Raw genomic sequence first — 15,913 nt, forward strand, 5'->3', positions numbered from 1 at the left:
TGTTTCTAATGTCTTCATAGTTGGGGCAGCTGGTGAGGAAGTGTTGCTCTGTGAGTACAGTGAGGGCAGATGCGGCTCTCTCTGGGCAGCCAGTGCTGTGGATATCTGCCCGTCTCTAGAGTCAGAGTATGGCTGCTCAGTCTGTACCTCGTCATCTGTCTTCTTCATTTACAGTCTTGCACTGTACTCAGATATTCTGCAGTTGTGTAATCTCTATTTAGGGCCAAATAACATTCAAGTTTACTTTGTTTTTCTGTTGTTTCAGTCCAATAGGTTAGATAATTTTCTTTTTGTGCTTTTATAATTTGGTTGGGCCGAATTTTGTGGATGAATATTTCAGAGTCCTGATGCTGGATGTTGTTAGTCATGTTAGTTTGTTTTTGCAGCTTCAGGACCGTCTGAATCAGGGGACTTTTTTCAGGGTTCACTTCATGGTTTTTAAGGGCTTTAAAATGGTAAGAGTTGGGGTCACTCATTTTTAGGTGTTTCCAAAATTTGATGGCTCTTTTCTCAATGCGCATTAGTAGAGGGTATTGGCCTAATTCTGCCCTGCAGGCGTTGTTCGGTGTGCTCCTCTGTACTCTGAGGAGACTCTTACAGAACTCAGCATGCAGGGCTTCAATCGGATTTTTATCCCATTTTTCGAATTGGTGATTTAGGAGAGGACCCCACACTTCACTGCCATATAATGCAATAGGTTCTATGACTGATTGGAATATTTTGAGCCAGATTCTAATTGGTATTTCAATTTGGATAGATTTTTTGATGGCATAAAAGGCCCTTCTTGCTTTCTCTTTCAGTTCATTCACAGCCAAATTTAGCTTGCCAGTGGCATTTATCTTCAGCCCGAGGTATGTGTAGTTTGTGACATTTTCAATTTTGGTCACACCAAGGGTGAAGTTATGTCTCTTTCCCTGAACTCTGGGTCTTTTCTGGAATGTTAGTACTTTAGTTTTGTTAGGGTTAATCGTCAGGGCCCAGGTCTGACAGAACTTGTGCAGGATGTCTAGGCTCTGCTGTAGACCCTCTTCTGTTGGAGACAGCAGAACCAGATCATCTGCAAACAGCAAGAGCTTTATGTTATTTAGCTTTATCTCTCTCGCACACACACACTCTCTCTCTCTCTCTCTCTCACACACACACGTATGTGTATATATATATGTATACATATGTCCTATAAATGTGTCAAATTTATGTCCATATGATAATCGGTGCAGCTTTCAGTGGACAAGACTGTTTAAAATGACTAATAAGGAAACATGGATGAATGAGAAAGTAAAGAGTGGGATATGATATTGAAAAGAAATATTAGAAACGCAGTAAGCCACAAAAGAAAACTGAATCTGCTACTGAGAGGATGCTTTCTGTGCTCGCTCTGAGCAGAACACGGACTATCATAGCAGTTTGTCTTTGGCTGTGCACCTAAACGGTCAAATACACACAAAAATGTCAAAATGCGATTATTCACATAAACACAATCTACATAAGCACTGTGTGTTGTTCTTCACTCTCTCTCTCTCACTTACACACACAACTCAGTGAAAGCCCTGCTCAATTAATTCCATATTGCAGCTTATTTATAGTTTGTTGCATTATTTTTTTACAAAGTTGTCTATGGACCTTATAAAGTTACTTTTATTGAAATGCTATTGAAGAACAATTAAAAAAAGTTTAATATTATTTATTTTTTTTTTTTTATTTTTTTTTTTTTGCTGTGGCTCTTTTGGAAAAATGCATTAACCAGAAATGAAAAAAATCTGTTTTTTTATTATTATTATTATTATTATTATTATTTTCTATTTTTACCCAAAATTGGGGTGATGTGAGCATTATGATGCATTAATCCAGTGGTTCTCAATCCTGGTCCAGTGTTTCTAATACAGAGATTGTGGGAGTGATGTTAAATTTGACTTCAGTGAAAATTCAAAATGGACTTTTCTGTAAAAACCACGTTATATTTGAAAAGATGCATTTAAATTTTATCACCTAATCGTCCACATGGACCATTTGTATTTGGACTCCAATGATTGCCATTATTATTAGTTTTGATTAGGTTTTCCAACCCAAAATGAAAGCCTGCTAATTAGTTGGAGTACAAATCAAGTCAAATAAACTCTTTCCTTTGGAAATCTAATTATAACCATGACTGGATTCTGAGCATGTGCAGTTTAACTAAATGTGAGTTATATTTGCTTAGGCACGAGGAAGAGCGACGCAGACGTGAGGAGGATATGATGCGTCATAGAGAGCAGCTTGACGTGAGACGCCAGCCGGAGGGATTCAAGCCCAGCTTCATGGAGAGTGTGAGTACTGGGAAATGCTTCACATTCTCTCTGATCTCTAGCAGGGTGCCAGACTGTGACTGTGGGTTTATGAAGTGAGATCACTTTTTCCCTGGTCTTTTTTCACATATAAGCGATCATTGTACTCTTTTAAAAAAACATACTGTAATAATATTCAGAACTATTCAGAAAAATGGTTTGTTAGTGCTAAAACACCTTTTATTGAAACCAAGCTGCTGACACAATTTTTCTATTTTTGAATATTTATGACATAATATATAAATACAAACCTGCCTGCACAGTCACAGATCAAGGCCTACGTCTTCATCATCGTCTCGTTGGCCCACATATTTCTGATATCTCAGGTACAGCCAGACGTTCTTTGTTGCAGAACCATTTATTGTTGTATACTTCACATTAGTTGCATTAAAATTCTGTCATTTAAGTTGATTAAATTGTTGCTATGTTTATAATCACTGGAGCTGTCCATCACAAATCAGTGCACTGTCACCAAAACTCCCATCAATGATGCTCGTGTAGAAAATGTGCAAATGTAGCTAATTCACGGAAATAATGGCAGGACTACAAATGAGAAGTTTCAGGTAGTGCTGGGCGGTATGACCAAAAATTTATATCACGGTATTTTTCTAAATTATACCGGTTTCACGGTACATGACGGTATTTTTTTTTTTCATGCATGAGTGGGTGTTAACCATATTTTCTACTGATTGAGAGGAAATACTGCAGTATATTGACTTATAATGCCTTATTTTACTGTCATGATGAGTGAATATTGTCAAAAAATACCACACTAAATAGTGACTAAACACGAGCCCTTTTAATACGTTAACCAGGAGTCACTCTCATTTATAATCGCAGCATCGTCTGATAAACTCAGCATGCATCTACACTAAAGAGCGGCTATATTACTCTTTTGTCTCATGCAGCGCACTGCCTGCGTCTGAGTAACAAACTAAAAAAAAACAACAAACAAAAAAGTGCATGTGATATTAACAGACGAACTACGCTCATATTTATAATTCCAAACAATCAGTAAGCGACAGGTGCTAGGAAACGCTGTACTCATTTATTGAGGAGTCGGCTGCGGTGCTTCTCTGCCGCTCGCTGCACAGAACAGACGCCGAGAGAGGCGACACTTCTCCGGGAAAGCCAGACCTCGCGCTCGCGGGACAGCACTGGAGAAATCTTCCAACTGAACCATAGCTAAGCTTTATCCAGAAAAGTCCCTTTGGAAAACAGCTTTATTACACACTAAAGGAAGGATAAAAGAACTTGAACAAAAAAGTGTATTAGGTGCCTTTTAAAAATGTGTCAAAAATGTGTGGTTCTTTTTAATGTCAGGCAAAAGATTCACAAACCGAAGGAAAGAAGAGGCTGTGGGCTTTACTTATTTTCTCTAGAGAATATAATATGAATTTCTGTAGATATTTTTCATGGAATAGATTTTTTTGAGAAAGTTCACACGTTTTCACGGGAGCACTGTGAATGGCACATTGATTAACAAGAAAAACTTGGAAATTATTATTTTCTGAATTTTATAATTATTGCCTCTGCTTTTTCTTAATGTTGGCTTATTTTTTCAGACTCTATTGTGTGACAGATAATCCCAAACTTTAATTCAGTTTTGATGTGATAAGGCCTTGATATACTTAAGCAAAATCAATACAATGTTCATGTTGGTGGTTCGAAACAGCTGTTGAACACCTTTGAACTGTCTTTGGTCCATAATTACTTAATTGAAAGATGCTTAGATGCTCCACCTCCTTTGACATGGAAATCTTTTCAGACTTATTTTTTTTTAAAACATTTTACATGTTTAAAAATTATAATCGTCTCATCTAAAGATTTCCTCAGTCAGTGTGTTTGTGTTTTTACTGTTTATATAATTAGCTCTAACTCTAGATGCTGCTATGCAATAATTTTGTTGTGCAATAGCTTACTGCGCAAGGAAGCTTTGATTTCAAAATCTGAATTGAGTTGCTTCTAACTAAAAACACAACAAAACAGTCAATAATAAAAAAGAACAAATGCATTTCAAGTAGGGATGCACCGATATGAAAATTTTGGCCGATACCGATAACCGATTATTCTTTATTTTTGAAAGCCGATAACCGATATGTTGGCCGATAAATCTATATCCAAATTGTTATATACTTTTTGAGAGCCTGATTACAAAAAAGGTCTCATCATTAAAAGCCACATCCCAAACACTTCAACATAAGCAGCCTAGTTTGAACGGTGTACGTTTAAAAAATATTTTTACTCTCCCATTACCAAATTTAGTCATAAAAAAGCCTTACAAATAAATAAAATTATGCATAAATAATGCAAACAAGTCACTGGACATCATTACACATGTAAAGAATCAAAATGAATGCGCCACAGATCAATAAAACGGAATAGCCTCTGCACGGACAATAATTAAATGATTTTAATTACTAAACCATATTGTTGATGAAAATAATAAGAGAAAAATACAAGTGGTTGTTGTTATTAATAATATATCAATGATTTTGAAAAAGTAACAAATTAATACCACTGTTTTAAATAGCAGCCATTGAGCTGCAGCTCAAGCTGAAGCTGAAGAGCTGAATGAACACGGTAAACTGAAGCGTTTTGCTGGCAGCTTATTTAACTCAAGGAAATGCATCCTGAGATTAATATTAATACAACATAAACATAATATTACAACTTATATATGTACAAAATGACGCAGTTATTGCATGCTATAGTCAGAATGTGTGATCCTGTTGTGGATGCGCTCATTAGAATGTTATATACACAACATTCCCAATCATAGTTATTAATGTTGTGCACTGCTGTTTGAGCTGCGTGTGCTGAGCTAAAGATGATCACCGGTAAACTGAAGCGCTCTTTTAACTTAACCAATCGCATTCTATATGAGATAAATCAGATATACATCAAATAAACACAATATTACAATGTACAATTGCACAAAAGGCTGCAAACGAACAGCGCGCATCTGAAGTGTCTCTGAAGAAAATAATGCATTATTTATCGGCTTTAAGATATCGGCCAAATTTTCTTATCTGGCCGATACCGATAACAGAAAAAATGAGCCGATATGGGCCGATACCGATATGGTGGCCGATATATCGTGCATCCCTAATTTCAAGCAGTAGCACAAATAAATAAACCTTTCGGCCAAATTCGCTGTTTTGAATTCAAAATGGTTTATTTGTGTGATTCATGTAGATCCGCTGAGTCGGACAAACAAACAGAGTTGCTAACTGTCTTACAATGACAGCTGTCCGTGTGAAAACCTTGTCCCAAGATGTTTTTGATCAATTTTGGACACCGAAGGACCACCATTCAAGTGGGACTTAAATATGCCGTAGAGGGATATATAAGATTTTTTTTAAAAATACGGTTGGTAACAAGATTTGAAAGCGAGGGTGTATCGATCACAATGCAAGCAGGAGACGCCTCATTATGGTCGTCACGATCGCTGATGACAACATCCAGGATTCATGTACTGCAGGTTAAATTAATTTACATTTAACCAGTTTAATATGGAGAGGCACTGAAACGTAGACCTTCGCTTGTGTATTTGACCTACACTGTACATGACACGAGAACAGTTAGCTATTTAGGTTTGTACGTTAGCATGGACTCATTAACTTTAACATTAGCTAGTTTTAGCCAGAGATACCTTGCTAAAGCACAAGATGACATTAACGTTCTGCTTGAGCTGATGAAAACTGTAAGACGAAAACGTTCATCCAGAAAATGAACGTTCTTGTCTTCATTGGTATTGGGGGTGAATGCTTTGGGACATTTTGCTCTGTTTTGTTTGGGTTTAGAAAATGTAATAAAATAAATTCTATTGCCCATCCTCTCAGGATACCTGGAATCAGTGTTATAAGTACCCCAGGCACTTCGCTTTTCCATTTTTGTAGCATAAACACCATCAAACCGATGCAAGCTTCGGCTCTTCCACTGTTTCTCTATGGCACTGAAACCTACAGATGTTTGAGTCCCGCCCCGTGCAACTGATACTCGACTGCCATTGGCTTATCTGCGTTCGAGGGGAGGGGCTTACCGACAGGTCAATTCTGTGCCCGCTCAAAGTCACCCACTTTCAAACGCTCCTGCGTGTTTTTGTGTGCGTGCTCTGGTTATGAATTACATAACTAAAAGTTTCTATTTACAGTGTTTTGCAGTGTTGAGTATTTTGTTTTCGCAAGTTTACGTAGTCCTACACGCTCACAGATCTTCATATTATAACAAGAAAAAAGAAAACATACACGATGTAAATAAGATATTCATTGTGTAGTTGATACTAGATTTTAAAAATAGGTCTGTTTACCTGGCCATAGACTCACACAACCCATCTTGTTTTGCCGGACTGGATAAATCTACATTCAAGTAAGTAAAATGCCTAAAATATTTTTTTCTGTGATTAGTAATATGTCTAGATCATGCAGTTATTGTTGAATGCATTGATCATTTTAGATTTTGAGCTTATGTCAGTGTTATAATTTTACAACACTGGTTGAAAGGGGTAGCAAAATTCGCCTGTGCACCTTGCATTACATGGATGAATTGTGATATTTACTAATATATTTGATAATACTAATAGAAACTGTTTTGATCATTCACAAGTTTTAAAGGTGGGGTAAGCGATTTTTCAAAAACGCTTTAGAAAACTGATTCGGGCCGAGTAGCAAAGCAAACTTGTAGCCAATCAGCAGTAAGGGGCGTGTCTACTCATGATGTGGAGGAGAGAGAGATCAGTGCACGGGACGGACATTAGCCGAGCCGAGCGACAGAAAGACAGATGGCGGATAAAAAACAAAAGAGGAAAACTAATAAGTGCTATTAGCATGATAAGCGAAGGGCACAATAAGCTATCAGACAGTATTGTGTGAATGGGTGAATTCTTTAAAATATGTAAGTATGATTGTGATTAATTTGCATTGATATTATTTAGTCTGGAAAATAATCAGTGGGTTTTTTCCATTTCAGAATGTGTCCATCCAAGAAAGACCTGCCTCGTTATATGTGTGTGATATCACTGATGCCGTCCAAAATATGAACGGTGACTTTGAGATGGACTCTGATACAAGAGAAGAAAGTTTTAAAGTCATGAAGAATGTTTTAAAGCTTTCATTCAGTTCATCAGGTTTTGTAAATATGATATGAACATATTTTTATAATAAATATATATTTTTTTCTTTTTTATAAAAATGACTTTTTTTTATCATTGTGTGATGATTAGTGTGTATACATATATAGACTATTGTTATGGGGTTACAGAAGCATTACACCCTGCAAATTAGCCTTTAGATGTTCTCTACGTTTGTTCATACAGTGAGTAAAATCACTGAATTTCTGCTCCCCAAGAGCCCAACATTGCAATATTACAACAATTCCCTAAAATGTCAAAAACGTAAAATCCCATTTATTTCTGCATTAGAGGCCTCCTACAATAACATTTAAAAGGTGAATTCTTTTTTTTCTATATTTGGGCCTTTGATAATTAAAACACTCAATGTGTCTATGTCCTGGGTCTACTAAAATCTTTGGAGCATTTTTTGTTTGGTAAAGGGGCCATAACACACACCGTTTCACCCAATCTCATGTTAATCTTGAGTACCTATAGAGTAGTACTGCATCCTTCATATCTCCAAAAAGTCTTTAGTTTTATCATATTTATAAAAGAAAGATACAGCTTTACGATTCTCTCCAGAAAAAGCTGAGCTCCTGGAGGCGTGTCGTGGGCGGAGCTAAAGAGTGACGAGCACTTGGGTGCCGAATGCCAATAAAACAGACATTTGATGCGGTTTCACTTACCGTCTGCAGTTCTGAATCATGACCGGGATCTTTTATAGCTCGACCGCTCCATCTTTCAGTATCAAACGATGTGCAAATCCAGCGTCGAACTGGGCCTTGTTTATAAAACGTTCGTCAACAAACACACTTGTGAAACTCCGTTGCTGCTCCGGAAAAACAAATTGAATCCACTGTTTACATAACGCTGGGTTCTTTATGAAGCTGAACAAAGTTATCTTTCCCTTACAACCAAAAACACACTTCTTTGGATTGGAGACGTTCTTCCCAAGCCGCCGGATGAAGCGCGTTGATGGGCGCGATCTCGCTCTGGTCACCCCCCCCCCCCCTTTAAACACAATTTTTTGTTTTTTAAAGTGACGATTAAGCAGCCAGCGGCCGACAGCGACTTTAACACGTTTGATCAATTTAGCCTACAAATTGCGCGCTGTTAGGTGCATATCCAAGTGTTTGTGCGAAGTGTGGAAGCTAAAGCGTGCTTTAATGCAGACTGTAAAGTCTACTTTTATTTGTGTACACTCTCTAGGAGAGCACTTAAAGGGATACTCCACCTAAAAATTAAGTCTTTAAAAAAATCATTCACATGCCCTCATGCCATCCCAGGCATATAGGACTTCCTTTTTTTCAGATGAACACAATTGAAGAATTTTAGAATTATGATTATGTATACTTATAATTACATACGATGTTTTGCATGAATGGTCTGTCCTGGGTCTACTAAGACTTCAGTTTTTGGTTTTAAATCTAGCTGTTGTTTTATACTGCTATCTTGCTCTAAATCCTTGCTTATTTGTACATGATAGCCTGGTACTTTGTGTACACAATTTGGCATATTTTTAATGTTTCTAGTTCTGTGTTGATTGAGACTTACAATTAAAATATCTCCTTCACTTTCAGAGAGAACAGGAGATGAGAATGAATGAAATGGGAAGCCGTGGAGCCATTAATATGGGAGGTATGATCATACTGAGACTCCACATGCAATTGGAAACAGCTGTGTGAGGTGTCTTTTATATTTTTGGGGCAGTGTATCACTTGCATGTGCATTTAAACATGTAGCTTTGCATCTTAAGATGAGTCTTTTGTTTGGTTAGTTAAACTGAAAAATTCTTATTCTCTTTAAACTTAATTGAATAATTAAATGTTAAATAAAGGGCCCCCATGGTGTTTTTTCTGTAAATCTTTTATTTTTATTTGTTTTTTTATTTATTTTTATTTTTCCTGTCTTGGTTATTGAGTTTAGGGTGCCATCATGTAATATTTTGATGCATAGCTACAAACATCATCACACTTGCTGCCTGTTTAGCATAGATTTCCAAGTTTGCCACATCAATATTTCAATTATATTTTGTTTTTAATAATTTTATTCATCTTTTATTCATTCTTTTTTTATTGTGTGTAAATTGTAGTGAAGTAATGTACAGTCCCAAATATGACCTTTTTTGATGATTTGGATAAAAACAACACACATTTACACATTACATCATATTGCAATAGGGGTGGGAATCACCAGAGGCCTCACGATACGATATTATCACGATACAATATTATTGCGATTTTAAATATATTGCGATATTCTGCGATATATTGCAATTTATTACTTTTTTTCAACTTCAAATTATGTCCCCAAAGGAAAACTTTGACAACATCTGTTTTAACTAAAAATAAACATTTCTCAGTTTGTTTATCTCACTTCAGTTTTATTGTTGCAGTGCAAAATGGGATTGTCAAGCAGACAAACTGACCAACACTTTCATGAAAACCTGTCATAAATGTTGTACGCACCTGGCAAACTCAACTATTTGTATTACAGTCTAATCTAGTCCACCTTAATTAAATGTAAACAGTTATGCACTTCTGTGCTACTACAGGTATTTTCAACAGTGCAACTTGAAATTGTACTAAAAAGTTGTGCAGACCCTTCAGCAATTGGAACATTTGAACGTAAACATGTAGTTTTACATCTAGGGATGCACCGAAAATGAAAATTGTGGGCCGAAACGGAATCCGAAAATTCTGGATGCACTTGGCCGAAAACCGAAACTGAAAATGCTTTGTAATGATTATTTATTATTTTATTAAATAATATAAAGTAATTTTGTAAGACTTTTAAAATTTAACTCAATTGTAATAATACTGAATTTAAAAAAAACACAAGCCAATAAAATAACCACACTTTTACTGAAAGTAACACTAAAAATGGACAGAATTTATATTAATATTGGTAACACTTTACAATAAGGTTCATTAGTTAACTACTTTAGTTAATGAACTAAGAATGAGCAATAGTTCTATTTCAACATTTACTAATGCATTATTAAAATCAACAGTTGTGCTTGTTAACAGTTAATGCACTCTGAATTAACAAGAACTAACAGTGAATAACTGTATTCTCTTTAACTATTCTCATTAATTAACTATTGTTCATTGTTTGTTCATGATGGTTAATACATTAACTAATGGAACCTTATTGAAAAGTGTTACCTTAAATTATATATTGATATTTAATATTTTGTTCACTTCTATGTAACAGATACAAGTTGTTGTTGGGTTTTTTTTGGACTAATTATCCAAATAATGTATAGTCCTACAAAGCTATTATTATCAGAGCATATGAGCAGAGCATAGCGTCACTGAAGGTAGAATTATTTTAGCAGCGTTGCCCAGTACAGCTGAACTAGCCTACAGCATGTTACAGCGCAGTAGCGCTACTGCTAACCGGAACAAGTAGGCCTATACTGCATAGAAATTTCCTGTCAGTGCGTTATTTGAGTGGACTTTGCTTTTCCGGTGAGCATGAGCGGTACAAGAGTGGAACACACATTCATAGATCGGAATATTGTGCGGAGAGTCAAACCGCGCAGTGACGAGGAGTGAAACATGCGCTGAACACTGCCGGGCGGGGCACGACATATATATATTATTATTATATGTAGCCTATATTTTCGGTGCATCCCTAATTGCATCCCCTCCTTGTTTACAAATCCGAAGTAAGTCCATACATCTGATTTAAACACGGACAGGGCTTTCCTGATAACTTTCCGCGATGCTGCCCTCTTTATTTTACTAACTTACTGCATGCTGAAGGTGACCCCGCTGACCTCACCAGAAAAAACTCAACACCACCATCTAGTGGATTGTAAAGAAATTGATTTTATTATTCTATCAAATAGTATGATAAAAGATTGATACTTGGCGTCCATGTATCAATACAGTATTGGCTTGGAAAATATCGCTATACTATGCTGTATCGATTTTTTCCCCCACCCCTATTGCAATGCACAATAGTTTCTTTAAATCGTTAAGTGAATTAGCCCTCTCAGTGTATGTTGGATGTGCTTTGTCTTACATAGATTCATTTAACCCTGTCGCTGCGGTTAGCGGTAACCCTTCACAGATGGGCTTAGCAGGCCGAGTTGGAGCCATGGGGCCTGAAGGATCATCAAATATGGGGACTCCCCTAATTCCAGATAATGGAGTGATGGTAATGTATTGATGTTTGGCATCATCTTATTGTACAGTTTGTTGTACAGCCATTTCTTATCGGACTTAAGATCTTCATTTAAGGAGATGATCAAAATTATGAAAAATCTGATAGACTTTTTCATTGAAGGGGTCAAAACTTTTGTACAATAAGTCCAGTAACTTTTGTACCCTAGCCCGAGTCCAACTGGAGCATGTTTATTTTTTATTTTTTTCTCCTCCCCATTACAGCCTACTGTTGCAGCCATTAAAATAGTTCAGTTTTGTTTTTAATTCCAAAGATGTTATATTTCTTTCCATTTCTTTATTAGGTAATTTTAAAAAAATCTATGGAGCATTTTTTGTTTGTTAATGTGACGATTAAGCAGCCAGCGGCCGACAGTGACTTTAACACGTTTGATCAATTTAGCCTTCTCTAATCAACACTCGACTTGCCCACAATAAAATCCATAGTGTGGAAGCTAAAGCGCGCTTTAATGCAGACTGTAAAGTCTACTTTTATTTGTGTAAACTCACATTATCAACAATCTTGTGCTTTAGTAAAATAAAGAAAACAAACAAGAATGCGCTTTCTGCCATCTCGGTGTCCGTTAACTCAGGGTTTCCGCAGGTCTTAAAGTCTTAAATTTAGTTGTATCAAATTGAAGGCCTTAAAAAGTCTTAAATTGTACAAGAAAGTCTTCATTATGATTTCAAGAGGTCTTAAATTTGGGGACAGAATTGCGATATGGCTGAATGTGACGATTAAACTTCAAAAGGCTATGATTTAATTAAATAAACACGAGCGCTGCGCGTTCAAAGTCCGATGCTGCTTTGTGTTCTGCTGTTACCGGGGAAACAGTTATATTTCTGCCAAACGCTCCACCTGCTGGCAGAGAATGAATGAGCATTTCCAATAAAACTGTTCAGACCAATGCAAAAATAGACCCATGTTTTTACCCTGCAAACACGCAGAGCTGTAAATGTGAACTGGTGGATCGATAAGAAGACAATGCATTATAAAAACCTAAACATAGGGGTGTGCGATATGTATGGTCTGCGATAATATCGTAATTGTTGTTTTAATGATGTGCGATTTGATATTATATATTGATATACACCTACAACTCTCACGCATACATTAGATGATGAAGTCTAGCAGGTTAGACTAGTGCGCATGCGCGTTTATAGTGCGTTCTTTCACTGCATTAATCAGTCTATTAAAATGCATTTAGAATGATCACATAATTCAAGATATGGGGCAGAAATTTATATTTTTATATAATTTCATATAGTTAATATCACACGAAGAGTGCCGTTTTTTCTCCAAAAGTCAGCATGATTACAAATGTGATATTGATTTTATACAACAGTTCAATAAACAAGAAGTTAGTATTAAGATACTTATGTTTTAGACGCCATATTTCCTGCTTTTGCTCTATTTCTCCAACAAAAATTGTTTCATTCCTGAATGAAACAACCGTTTAAATGATTCGGTTCAATCGCAATGACTTACTTAATAGTGACTTGCTGCCACCTACTGGCAGTTTTAATTTCACATTTAAGGTACCTTTTCATTTTTTAAATAATTTCATACTTCAGTTTTCAATGTTTTATGTTTAAAATATCAAAACATTATTTGTGCATTTGTAACTGCAGGTTAAAGTACTTAATGTTCCTCTGAGCTACATTAAACAGTGTGTAAACGCATCTAAATGACTATTCTAATGCAGCTTCTGTGTTTCCTCTGTGCTGCAAAGATCAATTTTGTTAATACTGATTAAATTTGCTTGGTAACGACCCAAATGCAAGAATTTGACTCAAAAGATGGTGCACACTTTTAGAACAAAATGGCTTAAAGGTAAAAATGCCCATAAAACTGGTTGGAAATGATTCCTTGCTATCACTGCTGTGAACTGACCACACAGAATTGAAGAATATCAAAAAAATTCACGAGTCAGCTCTCAGCACAATTAGAGATAAGATATCAGCACAATAACACACTATAGCAAAATATTGTCTAATTATCGTTATCGATAAAATCCAAGAAAATTATCGAGATATAATTTTTTGTCAATATCTCACACCCCTAATTTGTTGTTTAATTGATATAATAATTTATTGATGATAATTGTTTAAATTAATATAATAATTAATACTTTTGACTCATCTATTTTCTTAAAAATGGTTTAAAGGCTGAAATGTAAAGTTTATCATTTTATAAAATGTTGTTTTTGTGAAAACTTGTATCTGAACTATAAATTATGCTTTTTACAGTTTAATATGGTACTAGACATTGCCCTTCCCCGCTCATATGGTATTAATTTTATTTGTGCACCTCTTAAAAAGGTCTTAAATTTGAGCTTAAAAATCCTGCAGAAACCCTGTAACTAACCCTGCATCACAAAAATGAACTGAAACTCATCATATAGGCTACTTGCCTCATACACATGAGAAATATATCTATAGAAAGCTTTATAGAAAGTCATTAACACTTTTGCCGGCGCTTTGCAGCAAGCTTTATGCTTGCGCTTGAGCGTGGAATAGGCTAGCTAGCCAATATATTAAAAGGCTCATTATGGTTTAGTATATATTTAAGTAATTAAATTAATATAAACGTGCGATCAGTTGAATAATGGCTTAAATGAACGACTAGAAAAATCTTTAGTCGGGACAGCCCTAGTTTTAATCCAGTCCTCCTTTCTTCTAGAACTCTTCCATCTGCGCTGAAGGTGCACTGGCTGCTGCTGGCGGGGACACTAAACACAGAGCATCTTTTCCAGCACCTTAACTGATGAATGTCTAAAATATTAAAAGGAGAAGCCTAAAAAAGGCCTGATGCCCAGCCAGTGTGAGCCATGATGTGAAACTTTTACACCGGTCCTAGGGGTGTAAAAAAAACTGCAATTACTGTATATAGGAAAAGTACAATGATAATATGTATTAAATGTAATATTATTTGATTACAACAGTATTACATAAACTGCAGTAAAACTGTGAAGCAGCTGCAGGAGAAGCTTTTGTGCATAACGGCACTGTACTCTCTTAGGTTCTTAAAGCTGTCCAGCACACACAGAAAAACACAGGGTATAATGTTTAGGAGTGTTGGGCGGAGATTATTTAAAGGGGTCCTATTATGCTTTTTCACTTTTTTAATTTTAGTCAGTGTGTAGTGTGTATGTTTTGGCATAAAAAAGATCTAGAAAGTTACAAATCTCAAAGTCCACTCCAAAGGGAGATATTTAGTTTTTAAAAAAATCCATTTTCAAGAACTACAGCAAACGGCTCGTTTTGGACTACAGCGTTTGGTTTCCGGGCTTTGTGATGTCACAAAGCGGCTCATTAGAATTTCATTACAAAGAATTCCCGCCTACAGAAATGTGAATGGTTGGGGGGAGGGAAGGGGCGAGGTCGTGGTTAGAGCGCTTGGTTGAGTGAGTGCATCAGACGAGACGACGAAGAAGAAGTGCTGCTGCAGAGTTAGTGCGTCAGAGAAAACCAAGAAGAAGAGCTGCTGCAGAGTTAGTGCATCAGAGAAAACCAAGAAGAGCTGTTGTGCTGTAGCCTCACATTTTTGGCATGTCTAGAACAGCGGTTCACAGTTCCAGTCCTCACGTACCCCCGCTCTGCACATTTTGTGTGTTTCTGTTCTGCTTCATACGTTTGCTATATTTGACTGTAAGTGCCCTGCGAAGTGGACATTACCAGATATTCCTCCATGATTCCAGTTCGAAGGGAGCGTATATGTTCCATACAAAGGGCATTTAAGTGTGCGAGACGTGAATTTAAATTGTATTTATTTACAGAGGTATATTATGTCCCACTTCACGCTTCTCTAGTAAGTTTCGTTTGTGTGTGAAGACGCTGCAGGCAGCGGTTTAGCGCAAATCTGTAAATGAATATTCTGAAGTGAAGTAAACTTCCAACGGATTCCCCTGCTCAGGACACTGTGTAGGGAGCATGTCAATCGAACACAGTTCATGCACGGAGCTCAATTCTAACGAGATGATCTGAATCAGGTGTGTTAACAAAGAGACGTGCAAAACATGCAGAGCGGGAACGTGAGGACTGGGATTGAGAACCGCTGGTCTAGAACAATTCTTACAAGTATAACACAACGTAGCTGGGCACCGCGGACAGACGCCGCCGGTGTGCTACACTCATAGAAAATAATGTATTTGAATTTTAAAGGCGTGGAGCGACGCTGCGCTTCTCGTCCGGTGTGCGACTGCCTGAAACGCTTTTTTTTTTCACCTCCGTGCCCAAACGTCTTTGTTTGGGCTTCCGAAAGCGGATGATGTCAGGAAACAGTGGTTGCAATTTACTTTTTAACT

The 15,913-nt window shown here is 36.6% G+C and overlaps 1 protein-coding gene across 2 annotated transcripts in view; it reads left to right on the forward strand.

The window, feature by feature from the left end:
- The first annotated feature begins 2,172 nt into the window (after positions 1 to 2,172).
- The window catches only part of LOC107574949 (paraspeckle component 1-like), a 16,648-nt gene continuing 2,907 nt past the window's right edge, over positions 2,173 to 15,913 (forward strand). The window contains exons 1-4 of one of the 2 annotated variants that reach the window (XM_016261365.1): positions 2,173 to 2,303; positions 9,015 to 9,072; positions 11,471 to 11,601; positions 14,290 to 14,722. In XM_016261365.1, the coding sequence (XP_016116851.1) occupies positions 2,232 to 2,303; positions 9,015 to 9,072; positions 11,471 to 11,601; positions 14,290 to 14,370 (342 nt within the window). In that variant the 5' untranslated portion in view covers positions 2,173 to 2,231 and the 3' untranslated portion in view covers positions 14,371 to 14,722. Of the gene's footprint in view, positions 2,304 to 9,014; positions 9,073 to 11,470; positions 11,602 to 14,289; positions 14,723 to 15,913 lie in introns of those variants that run through there. The other variant, XM_016261364.1, reaches the window with a different exon arrangement.

This window comes from Sinocyclocheilus grahami, unplaced genomic scaffold, assembly GCF_001515645.1.
Source record: "Sinocyclocheilus grahami isolate Dianchi unplaced genomic scaffold, SAMN03320097.WGS_v1.1 scaffold2404.1, whole genome shotgun sequence".
Lineage (NCBI taxonomy): Eukaryota > Metazoa > Chordata > Actinopteri > Cypriniformes > Cyprinidae > Sinocyclocheilus > Sinocyclocheilus grahami.